Genomic DNA, 15202 nt, shown 5'->3' on the forward strand with positions numbered 1-15202 from the left:
AAGGTAAAAATCTGTCATTCTGCCCCTGAACAAGGCAGTTAACCCACCGTTCCTAGGCCGTCATTGAAAATATGAATGTGTTCTTAACTGACTTGCCTAGTTAAATAAAAGGTTTAAAAATATATATTCAAAAAAATAAAAATAAATTGTCCAAATCGGTGTCCAAATACTGATTTCCAATTGTTATGAAAACTTGAAAATCGGCCCTAATTAATCGGCCATTACGATTAATCAGTCAACCACCACTTGGAATCATTGTTCTTCCTTTGTTAATCATGGTAACCTGCAAGGAAACAAGAGCCGTCATCATTGCTTTGCAAAAAAAGGGCTTCACAGGCAAGGATATTGCTGCCAGTAAGATTGCACCTAAATCAACCATTTATCGGATCATCAAAAACTTAGAGGAGAGCGGTTCAATTGTTGTGAAGGCTGCTTCAGGGCACCCAAGAAAGTCCAGCAAGAGCCAGGACTGTCTCCAAAAGTTGACTCAGCTGCGGGATCGGGGCACCACCAGTAGTACAGAGCTTGCTCAGGAATGGCAGCAGGTAGGTGTGAGTGCATCTGCACACGCAGTGAGGTGAAGACTTTTGTAGGATGGCCTGGTGTCAAGAAGGGCAGCAAAGAAGCCACTTCTCTCCAGGAAAAACGTCAGGGACATACTGATATTCTGCAAAAGGTACAGGGATTAGACTGCTGAGGACTGGGGTAAACAACAGTGATGAATACGCTGATTCAGTGAGCGAGTTTATTAGCAAGTGCTTCAGAGATGCCGTACCCACAGCAACAAATAAAACATTCCCAAACCAGAAACCGTGGATTGGTGGCAGCATTCGTGCCAAACTGAAAGCGCGAACCACTGCTTTTAACCAGGGCAAGGTGACCGGAAACATGACCGAATACAAACAGTGTAGCTATTCCCTCCGCAAGACAATCAAACAAGCTACGCGTCAGTATAGAGACAAAGTAGAGTCGCAATTCAACGGTTCTGACACAAGAGGTATGTGGCAGGGTCTACAGTCAATCACGGATTACAAAAAGAAAACCAGCCCCGTCGCGGACCAGGATGTCTTGCTCCCAGACACACTAAACAACTTCTTTGCTCGCTTTGAGGACAATACAGTGCCACGGCCCGCTACCAAATCCTGCGGACTTTTAAACGTGTTAACCCTCGCAAGGCTGCAGGCCCAGACAGCATCCCCAGCCGCGTCCTCAGAGCATGCGCAGACCAGCTGGCTGGACATAATCAATCCTTATCCCAGTCTGCTGTTCCCACATGCTTCAAGAGGGCCACCATTGTTCCTGTTCCCAAGAAAGCTAAGGTAACTGAGCTAAACGACTACCGCCCCATAGCACTCACTTCTGTCATCATGAAGTGCTTTGAGAGACTAGTCAAGGACCATATCACCTCCACACTACCTGACACCCTAGACCCACTCCAATTTGCTTACCGCCCCAATAGGTCCACAGACGATGCAATCTCAACCACACTGCACACTGCCCTAACCCATCTGGACAAGAGGAATACCTATGTGAGAATGCTGTTCATTGACTACAGCTCAGCATTTAACACCATAGTGCCCTCCAAACTCGTCATCAAGCTCGAGACCCTGGGTCTCGACCCCGCCCTGTGCAACTGTGTACTGGACTTCCTGACAGGCCACCCCCAGGTGGTGAGGGTAAGTAACAACATCTCCACCCCGCTGATCCTCAACACTGGGGCCCCACAATGGTGCGCAGCAGCGCCTCTTCAACATCAGGAGGCTGAAGAAATTTGGCTTGTCACCAAAAGCACTCAAACTTTTACAGATGCACAATCGAGAGTATCCTGTCGGGCTGTATCACCGCCTGGTACGGCAACTGCTCCGGCCACAACCGTAAGGCTCTCCAGAGGGTACTGAGGTCTGCACAACACATCACAGGGGGCAAACTACCTGCCCTCCAGGACACCTACACCACCCGATGTCACAGGAAGGCCATAAAGGTCATCAAGGACAACAACCACCCGAGCCACTGCCTGTCCACCCTGCTATCATCCAGAAGGCGAGGTTAGTACAGGTGCATCAAAGCAGGGACCGAGAGACTGAAAAACAGCTTCTATTTCAAGGCCATCAGACTGTTAAACAGCCACCACTAACATTGAGTGTGAAATTGAGTGTGAAATTGTTAGGTTAGATTACTCGTTAGTTATTACTGCATTGTCGGAACTAGAAGCACAAGCATTTCGCTACACTCGCATTAACATCTGCTAACCATATGTATGTGACAAATAAAATTTGATTTGATTTAAAGTCATTTTCTCTGATGAATCCCCTTTCCGATTGTCTGGGGCATCCGGAAAAAAGCTTGTCCGGTGAAGACAAGGTGAGCGCTACCATCAGTCCTGTGTCATGTCAACAGTAAAGCATTCTGAGACCATTCATGTGTGGGGTTGCTTCTCAGCCAAGGGAGTGGGCTCACTCACAATTTTGCCTAAGAACACAGCCATGAATAAAGAATGGTACCAACTCATCCTCCGAGAGCAACTTCTCCCAACCATCCAGGAACAGTTTGGTGACGAACAATGCCTTTTCCAGCATGATGGAGCACCTTGCCATAAGGCAAAAGTGGGAACAAAACTCGGGTAACAAAACATCGATATTTTGGGTCCATGGCCAGGAAACTCCCCAGACCTTAATCCCATTGAGAACTTGTGGTCAATCCTCAAGATGCGGGTGGACAAACAAAACCCCACAAATTCTGACAAACTCCAAGCACTGATTATGCAAGAACGGGCTGCCATCAGTGGTCCAGAAGTGAATTGACAGCATGCCAGGGTGGATTGCAGAGGTCTTGAAAAAGAAGGGTCAATGTAACATGTAATTGTCAATAAAAGCCTTTGACACTTATGAAATGCTTGTATTTATACTTCAGTATTCCATAGTAACATCTGACAAACATATCTGGAAACACTGAAGCAGCAAACTTTGTGAAAATTAGTGTGTGTGTCATTCTCAAAACTTTTGGCCACGACTATGTCAGTTGAGTTGAATCATCAAATCACAGCACATATTTATGGGTACATTTCCTGCTTTGGATGCCAGTCCAACCACTATGCTATCATTTACTTGAACGGGGCTCCCATTCCATGTATTCTATTTCTATGGCAGCACATGCTGTCAGGAGCCGAGGAAAGAAGAAAATGTGGGTAAAAAAAAATGAAATGGGTTGCTATTCAAACGGTTATTACAGAGACTGCGGTCATTTGGCTGGCCAATTACCGTTAGCCAAAATTCCAAGAACAACACAGCCCTGTGTGTGTGTACGCATGTTATTCAGGGGGTAATGAGTATTTGAGTGACTGTGCATTAAAGAGTGCGAGTGTCTATCAATGTTCCCAATAATTGTATGGGGTAACTGAGCAAATTTTAGGTCCTGTGAGTGGAAATTGAACACGGTGAGAATTGTGCAACTTCCAGCGAGTGTTTATAGTGAACACTGAGGCTGTACCCTTACAGTTTTAGACAGTAGCCAATAGGCTATTGTGGATATCTGAGCATAATGTAGACCTACCAATAAAACCACTGGAGAAACTCCCATAACATTTTCACACAGAAATCAAAAGCTATTTCCCATGATATATCCTAAAGTAGCCTATACAGTGCATTCGGAAAATCTTCAAACCCCTTTTCTACATTTTGTTATATTACAGCCTTATTCTGGATTAAATAGATTTTCCCCTTATCTACTTAGAATATACCATAAAGATTAAATGAAAACAGGATTTTAGAATGTTGGCAAATTAGATACAAATAAATAAAATAAATACCTTATTACCTTATACAGTTGAAGTCGGAGGTTTACATACACTTAGGTTGGAGTCATTAAAACTCGTTTTTCAACCACTCCACAAATGTATTGTTAACAAACTATAGTTTTGGCAAGTCAGTTAGGACATCTACTTTACAAGTAATTTTTCCAACAATTGTTTACAGACAGATTATTTCACTGTATCACAATTCCAGTGGCTCAGAAATGTACATACACTAAGTTGACTGTGCATTTAAACAGCTTAAACAGCTTTAGAAACTTCTGATAAGCTAATTGACATCATTTGAGTCATTTGGAGGTGGACCTGTGGATTACAGGTCGACCGATTAAATCGGAATGGCCGATTAATTAGGGCTGATTTCAAGTTTCATTACATTCGGAAATCTGGATTTTTGGACACCAATTATTATTTATTTTTTTACACCTTTATTTTACTAGGCAAGTCAGTTAAGAACACATTTTTATTTTCAATGACGGCCATGGAACGGTGGGTTAACAGATTTTTAACTTGTCAGCTCGGGGATTCAATCTTGCAAACTTACGGTTAACTAGTCCAACGCTCTAACCACCTGATTACGCTGTTACGCGAATGCAGTAAGAAGCCAAGGTAAGTTGCTAGCAGGCATTAAACTTATCTTATAAAAAAAAATCAAGCATAATCACTAGTTAACTACACATGGTTGATGATATTACTAGTTTATCTAGCGTGCCCTGCGTTGCATATAATCGATGCGGTGCGCATTAGCGAAAAAGGACTGTCGTTGCGCCAACATGTACCTAACCATAAACATTAATGCCTTTCTTAAAATCAATACACAAGTATATATTTTTAAACCTGCATATTTAGTTAATATTGCCTGCTAACATGAATTTCTTTTAACTAGGAAAATTGTGTCACTTCTCTTGCAACAGAGTAAGGGTATATGCAGCAGTTTGGGCTGCCTAGCTCATTGCAAACTGTGTGAAGACTATTTCTTCCTTACAAAGACTACCTAGCAAAGATATTTGCGAAAAAAGCACAGTCATTGCATGACTGTACCTAACCATAAACATCAATGCCTTTCTTAAAATCAATACACAGAAGTATATATTTTTAAACCTGCAAATTTAGCTAAAAGAAATCCAGGTTAGCCTCTTGAAGCTAGGGGGCACTATTTTTATGTTTGGAAAAATAACATTTCCAAAGTAAACAACCTATTTCTCATGACCAGATGCTAGAATATGCATATAATTGACAGATTAGGATAGAAATGTCTAGACTCCATTTAACCAGATTCCTTTTTCTCTGGCTTCCCTAAGGTGTCAACAGTCTTTAGACATAGTTTCAGGCTTTTATTTTGAAAAATGAGCGTGAAGGATCACATTGCTTAAGTGGAGAGGTGGGGGCTCTCGGAGTGAGTTTGTGCGCAATTGAGTAAAGCCGCCATTGTTCCTCCCGCTGTTATGGAAAAAGCTACACACTCGGTTGATATATTATCGAATATATATTTTTAAAAACAACCTGAAGATTGATCATAAAAAAACGTTTGACATGTTTCTGTGGACATTTTAGATATTATTTGGAATATACGTCTGCGTTGTGGTGACTGCTCTTTCCTGTGGATTTCTGAACATAACGCGACAAACAAACGTTGGTATTTTGGGTATAAAAATAATCTTTATGGAACAAAAGAAACATTTGCTGTCTAACTGGGAGTCTAGTCAGTGAAAACATCCGAAGATCAAAAGGTACACGGTTAATTTGATTGCTTTTCAGATTTTCGTGACCAAGCGTCCTGATGCTAAGTGTACATAATGCTATGCTGGGCTATCGATAAACTTAAACGCTTGGATCGCTTTCGCTGTAAAGCATAATTTCAAAATCTGAGACGACAGGGTGATTAACAAAAGGCTAACATGTGTTTCGCAATATTGCACTTGTTATTTTATGAATATGAATATTTGTTAGTAATATTATTTGACTGTTGTGCTATGCTATTCAGCGGTTGCTGACGAAAATGATCCCGCTACAGGGATGGGTAGCGTCAAGAAGTTAGCTGGCAATATTAACCAGGTGAAATTGTGTCACTTCTCTTGCGTTCATTGCACGCAGAGTCAGGGTATATGCAACAGTTTGGGCCGAACTAATTTGCCAGAATTTTACGTAATTATGACATTATGAATATTTAGACTTATGGATGCCACCCTTTAGATAAAATACGGAACAGTTCCGTATTTCACTGAAAGATCGTTTCCGGATTCGACCATAATGACCTAAAGCTCGTATTTCTGTATGTTATGTTATAATTAAGTCTATGATTTGATAGAGCAGTCTGACTGAGCAATGGTCGGCACCAGCAGACTCGTAAGCATTCATTCAAACAGCACTTTCGTGTGTTTTGCCAGCAGCTCTTCGCAATGCTTCAAGCATTGAGCTGTTTATGACTTCAAGCCTATCAACTCCCGAGATTAGGCTGGTGTAACCAATGTGAAATGGCTAGCTGGTTAGCGGGTTGCACGCTAATAGCGTTTCAAATTGGTGATGTCACTCGCTCTGAGACTTGGAGTAGTTGTTCCCCTTGCTCTGCAAGGGCTGCGGCTTTTGTGGAGCGATGGGTAACGCTGCTTCGAGTATGGCTGTTGTCGATGTGTTCCTGGTCCGAGCCCAGGTAGGGGCGAGGAGAGGGACGGAAGCTATACTTTTACACTGGCAATACTATAGTGCCTATAAGAACATCCAATAATCAAAGGTATATGAAATACAAATCGTATAGAGAGAAAATGTCCTATAATAACTACAACCTATAACTTCTTACCTTGGAATATTGAAGTCTCATGTTAAAAGGAACCACCAACTTTCATATGTTCTCATGTTCTGAGCAAGGAATTCAAACGTTAGCTTTTTTACATGGCACATATTGCACTTTTACTTCTCCAACACTTTGTTTTTGCATTATTTAAACCAAATGGAACATGTTTCATTATTTATTTGAAGCTAAATTGATTTTATTGATGTATTATATTAAGATAAAATAAGTGTTCATTCAGTATTGTAGTAATTGTCATTATTTTATTTTTATTTTTTTATTTTTTAAAAAAATCGGCATTGGATTTTTTGGGCACTCCAATAATCGGTATCGGCGTTGAAAAATCATAATCGGTCGACCTCTACTCAAGACATCAGACAGGAAGTTAAAGCTTGGTCGCAAATGGGTCTTCCAAATGGACAATGACCCCTAAGCATGCAAGGACAACAAGGTCAAGGTATTGGAGTGGCCATCACAAAGCTCTGACCTCAAACTTCTAGAAAAATTGTGGGCTGAACTGAAAAAGCATGTGCAAGCAAGGAGACCTAGTTAACTGACTCAGTTACACCAACTCTGTCAAAAGGAATGGGCCAAAATTCACCCAACTTATTGTGGGAAGCTTGTGGAAGGCCATCTGAAATGTTTGACCCAAGTGAAACAATTTAAAGGCAATGCTACCAAATACTAATTGAGTGCATGTGACCCACTGGGACCCAACTTCTGACCCACTGGGAATGTGATGAAAGGCTGTAATAAATCATTATTCTGACATTTCACATTCTTAAAATAAAGTGGTGATCCTAACTGTCCTAAGACAGGGAATTTTTACAAGGATTAAATTCAGGAATTGTGAAAAACTGAGTTTAAATGTATTTGGCTAAGGTGTATGTAAACTTCCGACTTCAACTGTAAGTATTCAGGCCCTTTGCTATTAGACTCAAAATTGAGCTCAGGTGCAACCTGTTTCCATTGATCATCCTTGAGATGTTTCTACAACTTGATTGGAGTCCATCTGTGGTAAACTTAATTGATTGGACATGATTTAGAAAAAGCACACACGTCTATGTAAGGTCCCATAGTTCCAAGGAATTGTCCGTAGAGCTCCGAGACAGGATCGTGTTGAGGCACAGACCTAAGGAAGGGTACCAAAACATTTCTGCAGCTTTGAAGGTCCCCAAAAACACAGTAGCCGCCATCATTCTTAAATGGAAGAAGTTCGGAACCACCAAAACTCTTACTAAAGCTGGCCACATGGCCAAATTGAACAATCGGGGGAGAAGGGTCTTGGTCAGGGATGTGATCAAGAACCCGATGGTCATTGACAGAGCTCCAGAGTTCCTCTGTAGAGATGGGAGAACCTTCCAGAAGGACAACCATCTCTGCAGCACTCTACCAAATCAGGCCTTTACGGTAGTGGCCAGATGGAAGCCACTCCTCAGTAAAAGGCACATGACAGCCCGCTTTGAGTTCGCCTAAATGCACCTAAAGGACTCTCAGACCATGAGAAAGAAGATTCTCTGGTCTGATGAAACCAAGATTGAACTCTTTAGCCTGAATGCCAAGCGTCACATCTGGTTGAAACCTGGCACCATCCTTATGGTGAAGCATGGGGGTGGCAGCATCATGCTGTGGGGATGTTTTTCAGCGGCAGGGACTGGGAGACTAGTCAGGATCGAGGGAAAGAAGAACGGAGCAAAGTACAGAGATATCCTGCTCCAGAGCGCTCAGGACCTCCGACTGAGGTGAAGGTTCACCTTCCAACATAACAACCCTAAGCACACAGCCCAGACAACGCAGGAATGGCTTCGGGACAAGTCTCTGAATGTCCTTGAGTGGCCCAGCCAGAGCCCAGACTTGAACTCGATCGAACATCTCTGGAGAGACCTGAAAATAGCTGTGCGGCGATGCTCCCCATCCAACCTGACAGAGGTTGAGAGAATATGCAGAGAAGAATGGGAGAAACTCCCCAAATCCAGGTGTGCTAAGCTTGTAGTGTCATACCAAAGAAGGCTCGAGGCTGGAATCGCAGTGTAGATTGATGAGGGGGAAAAAACATTTGAATCAATTTTAGAATAAGGCTGTAACATAACAAAATGTGGTAAAAGTCAAGGAGGTCTGAATCCTTTCCGATTGCACTTTGTCGAGAAACGTGCCTATTTTCCTCGAAAGTACGTAATATGACGATTCCAAACCTATACAATATTACAGATAGCACGTTAACTATACCTCACATAAATCGGGAAAATATTTGTAATGTTTTACTTCTCGTTGATGAAATCCGTGATAATGTTGGATTTCTGAGCTAGCGCCCAATAGACTCCCTTTCATTCCAAAATCGCCCAGAATGCACCGTGCAGCCCATTGACATACGAAACGTTGCCCATGCTCTCCCCTCAAAAGTATATCAGCCATTGTGAATGTCAGACTCTACTCTGAGGCAAATTGATCTGCAGGTTGAACATATTGATATTGTAGACTCCTAAATTGATAGTGCAGTTTGTTTAGGCAATTTTACAGCCAACTAGTTACTTTACATGCTGATAATGTCTTTGTTATTATTGTGTGGAGCTATGTTTGCTTGCTAGATAGCTACCTAGCCCATCGAGGGAGAATTGCACTGTAGATTTTGTTGTCGACATGAGCAGCAACAGATTTCCACGATTTCCCATGTTGCTACCAACCTTATTATAATGCTAAAATGAAAAATTATTGTTCTCAGTGTTATTTAACAATGTAAATGAAAAGGAATGAGTGGTTTTGGGTGGATTTTCCTTTTAAAAGCACCTAATTTCACCTCCCTCTTTTCCTCCCTTTCCCTCTGTTTAAACACATTACAGTGAAGTCATTTGGGAGGATGCTATTGGTCCACCGGTCTTGTTGCCAGGCAACTAATTTCCCCTGTCCAGTAATTAAGTAGGAGGAAAATGGGTGAAAAGGGTTATGACAGAGGAAAGGAAGAGAAAGAGAAACATTGTACGTGAAGGAAAGAGGAAGGAAGGACAAACACACAAAAATGTACACAACCATCAAATGTTGAGTGTTTCTGCCTCAGGTTGGATGACACTACGATTGACATTACGAGGTTCATATTCATTCCTCCTACAGTCATACTGGCCTTACTTATAGATCAATAAAAACAACATGCATGATGAGGAGACTTGAGAAGTTGAACAGAGCAGCAATGTGTGCTGTGCGTGTGAGAACAGGCCTGTCAGCAGAGTAATCATTGCTCCAACCTGCCGGGTGGATGTTGCACCTCTTCCTCCCTTGCTCATCTTTCTTTCCCTCCCCGTCTCTCGGGAGGGGGTACTGGGTGCCTGCCATCGGAGCCAATCGGAGCATGATGACATCGCTCCCCAGCTTTGTAACCATGGCAACACCAGCCAGCCGAGAAATGCCCCTCCCTTCCTGGCAGTCAACTTTCCATGTACTCCCTCCATCCTCTCCCCCAGTAAACCTATTTTCTTTCATCCTCCCCTCAGCTGTCAACTCTCCCTTGCCTGTATTTCTCTCTGCATCCCTATTTCCTCTACCCTCTCTCTTTCCCTCTCTCAGATGCCCTTCCCATACCCGCACTGTTCTCTTGGCTGTCATCTCTCCCTGGATGTCTTTCTTGCTCCCTTCCCATCTCTTTGGTTGGAAATCCCGCTCAATCGCTCACGGAGCGGAGCTTGCGCATCGCTCCGGTATACATGTCCTTTCCAACCCCTCCACTAAAAACCACTCCACGCTCACAAATATAAAAAAACTGCTGCTCCAAATTCACTCCATTCATTAAAATCACAATTTAACCAACACACAATTATTTGTGTGACTTCCTGGACCTACCAAACGTATGGATTTGAATGAAAAGTATTTGAATAAACATTAAAAGGTGAATGTAAGAAGCCCAGATCATTTAAAAAGAGGCTACATGACATATTAAAACATCATAAACACTAAATAGGTCAGGAGCCTAAGAATGAACAAAAATTAAGGCTATATTGTTTTAAGGCCTACAAATAAATACAATGTGAAGCATTTGTGAGTGACAAACAATAGGCTGGTAGGAACATAAAGCACTCAGCATTTAAACAACATTTTGTATTAAAATCATTATAGTCGATAAATGCACATATCTGCTGTGATTTACTTAGAATTAAATACAAATTAAACTAAAAATTACCTCCGTGCTTTTGAAACATGAGTTTGGCCAGTCTGTGGCTTCAGGCTCATGTGATGTTGCCTGGAGAGCAAGTCAGCAGCGAAGAACATCCTCTCCACACTCGCAGAGCAACTGGGAATTCTAAACACCCTTTTGGCCACTTTTGCCAGGCTGGGGAGATGCAGAGTTGTTTTTTCTCTCTCTTGTATTAGGTAGGCCTAAACGTTTTTAGGCAAAATAACCCAATAAAAACGTAAAGCTCCTTGGACGTGGGAATACGCCAGGTCTATTGGGCCAAAATCAATTATGGCCTATTGTACAGGTAATAGGGGGAAAAACGAGACAGTTATCTACCCACCTCGTTCCTTTCTTCTAGCATGTGCACATAGTAAGTACACCTTCATGCAGTCGGGATACATGTCTTTTCAGATTCAACAATCATTCTTTAGTTGTGGACACTACATCACCACACTCCCTCTCTTACTCACCTTCATTTTGCACCTGTGTGCTTGGTCAGTTTATGGAAATAAAGCAAGGGGCTATAGCAGAACACAAGTAGATGCAAATGCATGCTGGAGTGAGCGCTACTGGAGTGAAATTAGAGCAGGCGAGAAGGCCGACGCTCCAGCCTTTTGACTGGAGCGAGGGGGCGAGGTTCCCATTGGGCACACTCCGCTCCACTCACATACTCTGGATGACACACCCACTCACACACCCACTCAATCTCCCCCTGGCCCAGACACACCTCTGGGAGTCGGGTTGTGATACGGCGTTGACAATAGCCTCCACGGCGGTATCAAACAGCTCGGGGTCTGGTAGAGCAGTGAAACAGTCCTCCACCAGTCCTTCACTCTCACTGAGAGGGACGTCCAGCAGCACCCAGGAGGACAGACAGCGCAGGACACGAGCCTTCACTGCCCCGGGACTGTCCCCTTGACGCAGCAGCTGCTGCAGCAGTGGACACACTGACCCCCACTCACGACCCAGAGCACCTCGCACCTACAGACAGAGAGACACAAGGTTACAGGAAATACTAACCCCGGCCCCCACTTGTCCTTTTGTGTGTGCATTGGTGTGCCCGTCTGCCTTTTTGTTGTCCCCATTGGCACTATTCAGTCTCCAGCACCCCCTCACCTGTCCCTTGCGGTACTGCGGCAGGCGGCTGGTCTGGAACTCTTCAGGCAGGACGGTCAGAAGCTCCAGCAGGGCCAGACATCTGGCCCGGCCATCCACCCCCCCTCCCTCCTCTTGGAACACACGCACCATTTCTGGCACGGCGCCCGGCCACACCTCTGGCATGGTGTTCAGGGCCAAGGAGGCAAGGGCCACACACAGACGCGTTAGCACCTTGGAAACAGGACCACAACGTCTTGTAAGTCAAGAACTTTACAATTGTGTTAATGCTTGATGGTTTTTAAGGCACGTAGCTACCGCCAGTTATATGTGTTTTTTAGGGATGTAGGATATATCGGTGAACATATCGGAATCGGACGATATTAGCTAAAAATGCCACCGTTGATATTGGCCCGATGTCTAGTTTGACGCCAATGTGAAAAACCAATGTCAAAGTTGACATGCATACCTACATAAGGTACATGACGTAATGAAGCCAAGTAAAATTTAGAGCTAAACATGCAACACAGCATTCCTAACCTAGCCCACAATGTCTGCAGTGTGGATCGAGCAGTCAACAAGTCGAGCAGTCATTTGAAAGAGTAAGAATTTCAGCGAGACAACTCAAAGGCGAAATCCATCGCCCTTGACAATCAACCGTTCCCTGTCGTGGGTGATGTTGGCTTTTGCGACTGGTCGAGCACCGGTACATACTAACGTTACCAAGTGCGCTATTGTTCAGATGTTGCCCTACCGGAGTTATGCAGTAATAGCATCACTGCTATTAGCTTCACAACATACTATTAAACGCCGTTTGGGCCTTTGGGTGTCATAAAAAAAAATATACACATCAATAAACACTATTTGACGCATCAAATAACGCAGTTCTATTACAGAATGTTGTGTGTTCTGAATTTGCACGTGCAAGCCAAGCACCACCACTATTATCAGTCGCACTGTCAAAGCTGTACAAAAATGTCTGCAAACACCGGCCTTGAACGGTGTGTTTACAATACCGCGTTGGTAATAAATCATTTTTCGACCGCATCTTCTGGGGGTAGCTAGCTAACTTTAGCTTGGTACCTAGCTAGTACTAATGACCAGCAGAAACTGAAGTCATTTTCACTATTCTTAGCAATGATTTAGGAATCCTTGCGAGTAAGTATTAGCTAGGTAGCCACTTGTTGTTCGCCTATTGAAATTTAACTTCAGTTCATGAAAATAAATTGCTAGCCAGCTACTTAACCCTGTTGGCCAAAGTTAACGTTATAAGCAGCCAGCTAGCTTCATCTGGCTAGTGAGGCTCGACCTGACCGGGTTATGTGTTGTGAAGTCAGCCACAATTAGGATTAGGCACAATAGTGGAATTTGCGGTTTGCCTTCAAAATAAAAGTACCTCTTTGAAAGTGATGCAGATGGTTTCAATTGGTGGAATCATGCCATATTTAGACTAGATAATGTTAAACAAGGTTGGAATGGGAAGCAATGAGATGGGGTATCAGTTTACTCAGTGACACCCACAGAACACAACTGTGAAGAGATTACGCAAAAATTAGCATTGTAGCTCTTAACGCGGGACTGTGACTGTGACTGTGTGAAATCACCTCCCCAGCCAGCCTATTGGGTGTATTGACATTCATATTCCACTGTACAGCTTTACCTAAGAATTGGAGATCAATGAAATGGGGTAACAGTCTACTCAAAACCCAATATATTTTTTCCCAACGTCCGCAGAGTTGACTCCAAAACATCCACGCAGTATTGTTTTTCCTCTGGAATAGTGTTCAATACACAGGGTGACAATAAATGTGGCTCAATTCACAGCTGTTTCAGAGTCCTGCAATAAGAGCTATGATGCTGTTGGAATCGGCTAAACTTTGAACATTGAGATGTTAAATAAATGAGACAAAGCCTTGAATATAAAGAATCTGTAGCAACCCAGAAGGCTTTGGAAAGTGTTTGATGGAGGAGAGGAGAGCGATGTGTTGATATAGGGAAGACAGATGGTTATCTGTGGATTAGGTGAAGGAGGGGTTGAGGTCAGGATGTGAGGGGTTGAGGTCAGGATGTGAGGGGTGAGGTCAGTTCCCCTTAAGGGAGTAATCAGGGTTAGTATCTGGTTACCTTCTTTTTCTTGGGCATAAACTAAGGATGGAGAGAGGGAGTGTCTTAAGTAGGATGTATATAACTGATGTCTAAAATGTTTTGCTGTCTGATTACAGCTGTACAGAACCTTTGGGAATGATTAAACTTGGTTAACGCTTCTCTAGTGTCTGTGATTTATTTACTTAAAAATAAGAACCTAACAATGCTAATGTTCTCTGGGTGTCACTGAGTAGACTGATACCTCATGTCATTGATCCACTATCCATAGTTAAGGCTGTACAGTGAAATAAGTATGCCCCCAATGCAATTCTAAAGTACACTGCTCAAAAAAATAAAGGGAACACTAAAATAACACATCCTAGATCTGAATGAATGAAATATTCTTATTAAATACTTTTTCTTTACATAGTTGAATGTGCTGACAACAAAATCACAAAAATTATCAATGGAAATCAAATGTATCAACCCATGGGGGTTTGGATTTGGAGTCACACTCAAAATTAAAAAGTGGAAAACCACACTACAGGCTGATCCAACTTTGATGTAATGTCCTTAAAACAAGTCAAAATGAGGCTCAGTAGTGTGTGTGGCCTCCACGTGCCTGTATGACCTCCCTACAACGCCTGGGCATGCTCCTGATGAGGTGGCGGATGGTCTCCTGAGTGATCTCCTCCCAGACCTGGACTAAAGCATCCGCCAACTCCTGGACAGTCTGTGGTGCAATGGTGGATGGAGCGAGACATGGATGTCCCAGATGTGCTCAATTGGATTCAGGTCTGGGGAACGGATGGGCCAGTCCATAGCATCAATGCCTTCCTCTTGCAGGAACTGGAATTTGCCAATCTTGGTGTTCTCTGGCAAATGCCAAACATCCTGCACGGTGTTGGGCTGTAAGCACAACCCCCACCTGTGGACGTCGGGCCCTCATACCACCCTCATGGAGTCTGTTTCTGACTGTTTGAGCAGACACATGCACATTTGTGGCCTGCTGGAGGTAATTTTGCAGGGCTCTGGCAGTGCTCCTCCTGCTCCTCCTTGCACAAAGGCGGAGGTAGCGGTCCTGCTGCTCGGTTGTAGCCCTCCTACGGCCTCCTCCACGTCTCCTGATGTACTGGCCTGTCTCCTGGTAGCGCCTCCATGCTCTGGACACTACGCTGACAGACACAGCAAACCTTCTTGCCACAGCTCACATTGATGTGCCATCCTGGATGAGCTGCACTACCTGAGCCACTTGTGTGGGTTGTAC

General features: G+C 43.4%; 1 protein-coding gene across 5 annotated transcripts in view; it reads right to left on the minus strand.

The window, feature by feature from the left end:
- The window catches only part of LOC110521606 (importin-13), a 54774-nt gene that overhangs the window by 18880 nt on the left and 20692 nt on the right, over positions 1 to 15202 (minus strand). For all 5 annotated transcript variants that reach the window (XR_005040861.1, XM_036968624.1, XM_036968623.1 and 2 more), the window contains 2 exons: positions 11872 to 12084; positions 11483 to 11736 (listed from right to left, as the gene is read on the minus strand). Coding sequence is in view for 4 of the 5 variants with exons in the window: in XM_036968624.1 (XP_036824519.1) it covers positions 11483 to 11736; positions 11872 to 12084 (467 nt within the window). In the remaining variant the exon portion in view is untranslated. The remainder of the gene's footprint in view (positions 1 to 11482; positions 11737 to 11871; positions 12085 to 15202) is intronic.

This window comes from Oncorhynchus mykiss, chromosome 30 (assembly GCF_013265735.2).
Source record: "Oncorhynchus mykiss isolate Arlee chromosome 30, USDA_OmykA_1.1, whole genome shotgun sequence".
NCBI lineage: Eukaryota > Metazoa > Chordata > Actinopteri > Salmoniformes > Salmonidae > Oncorhynchus > Oncorhynchus mykiss.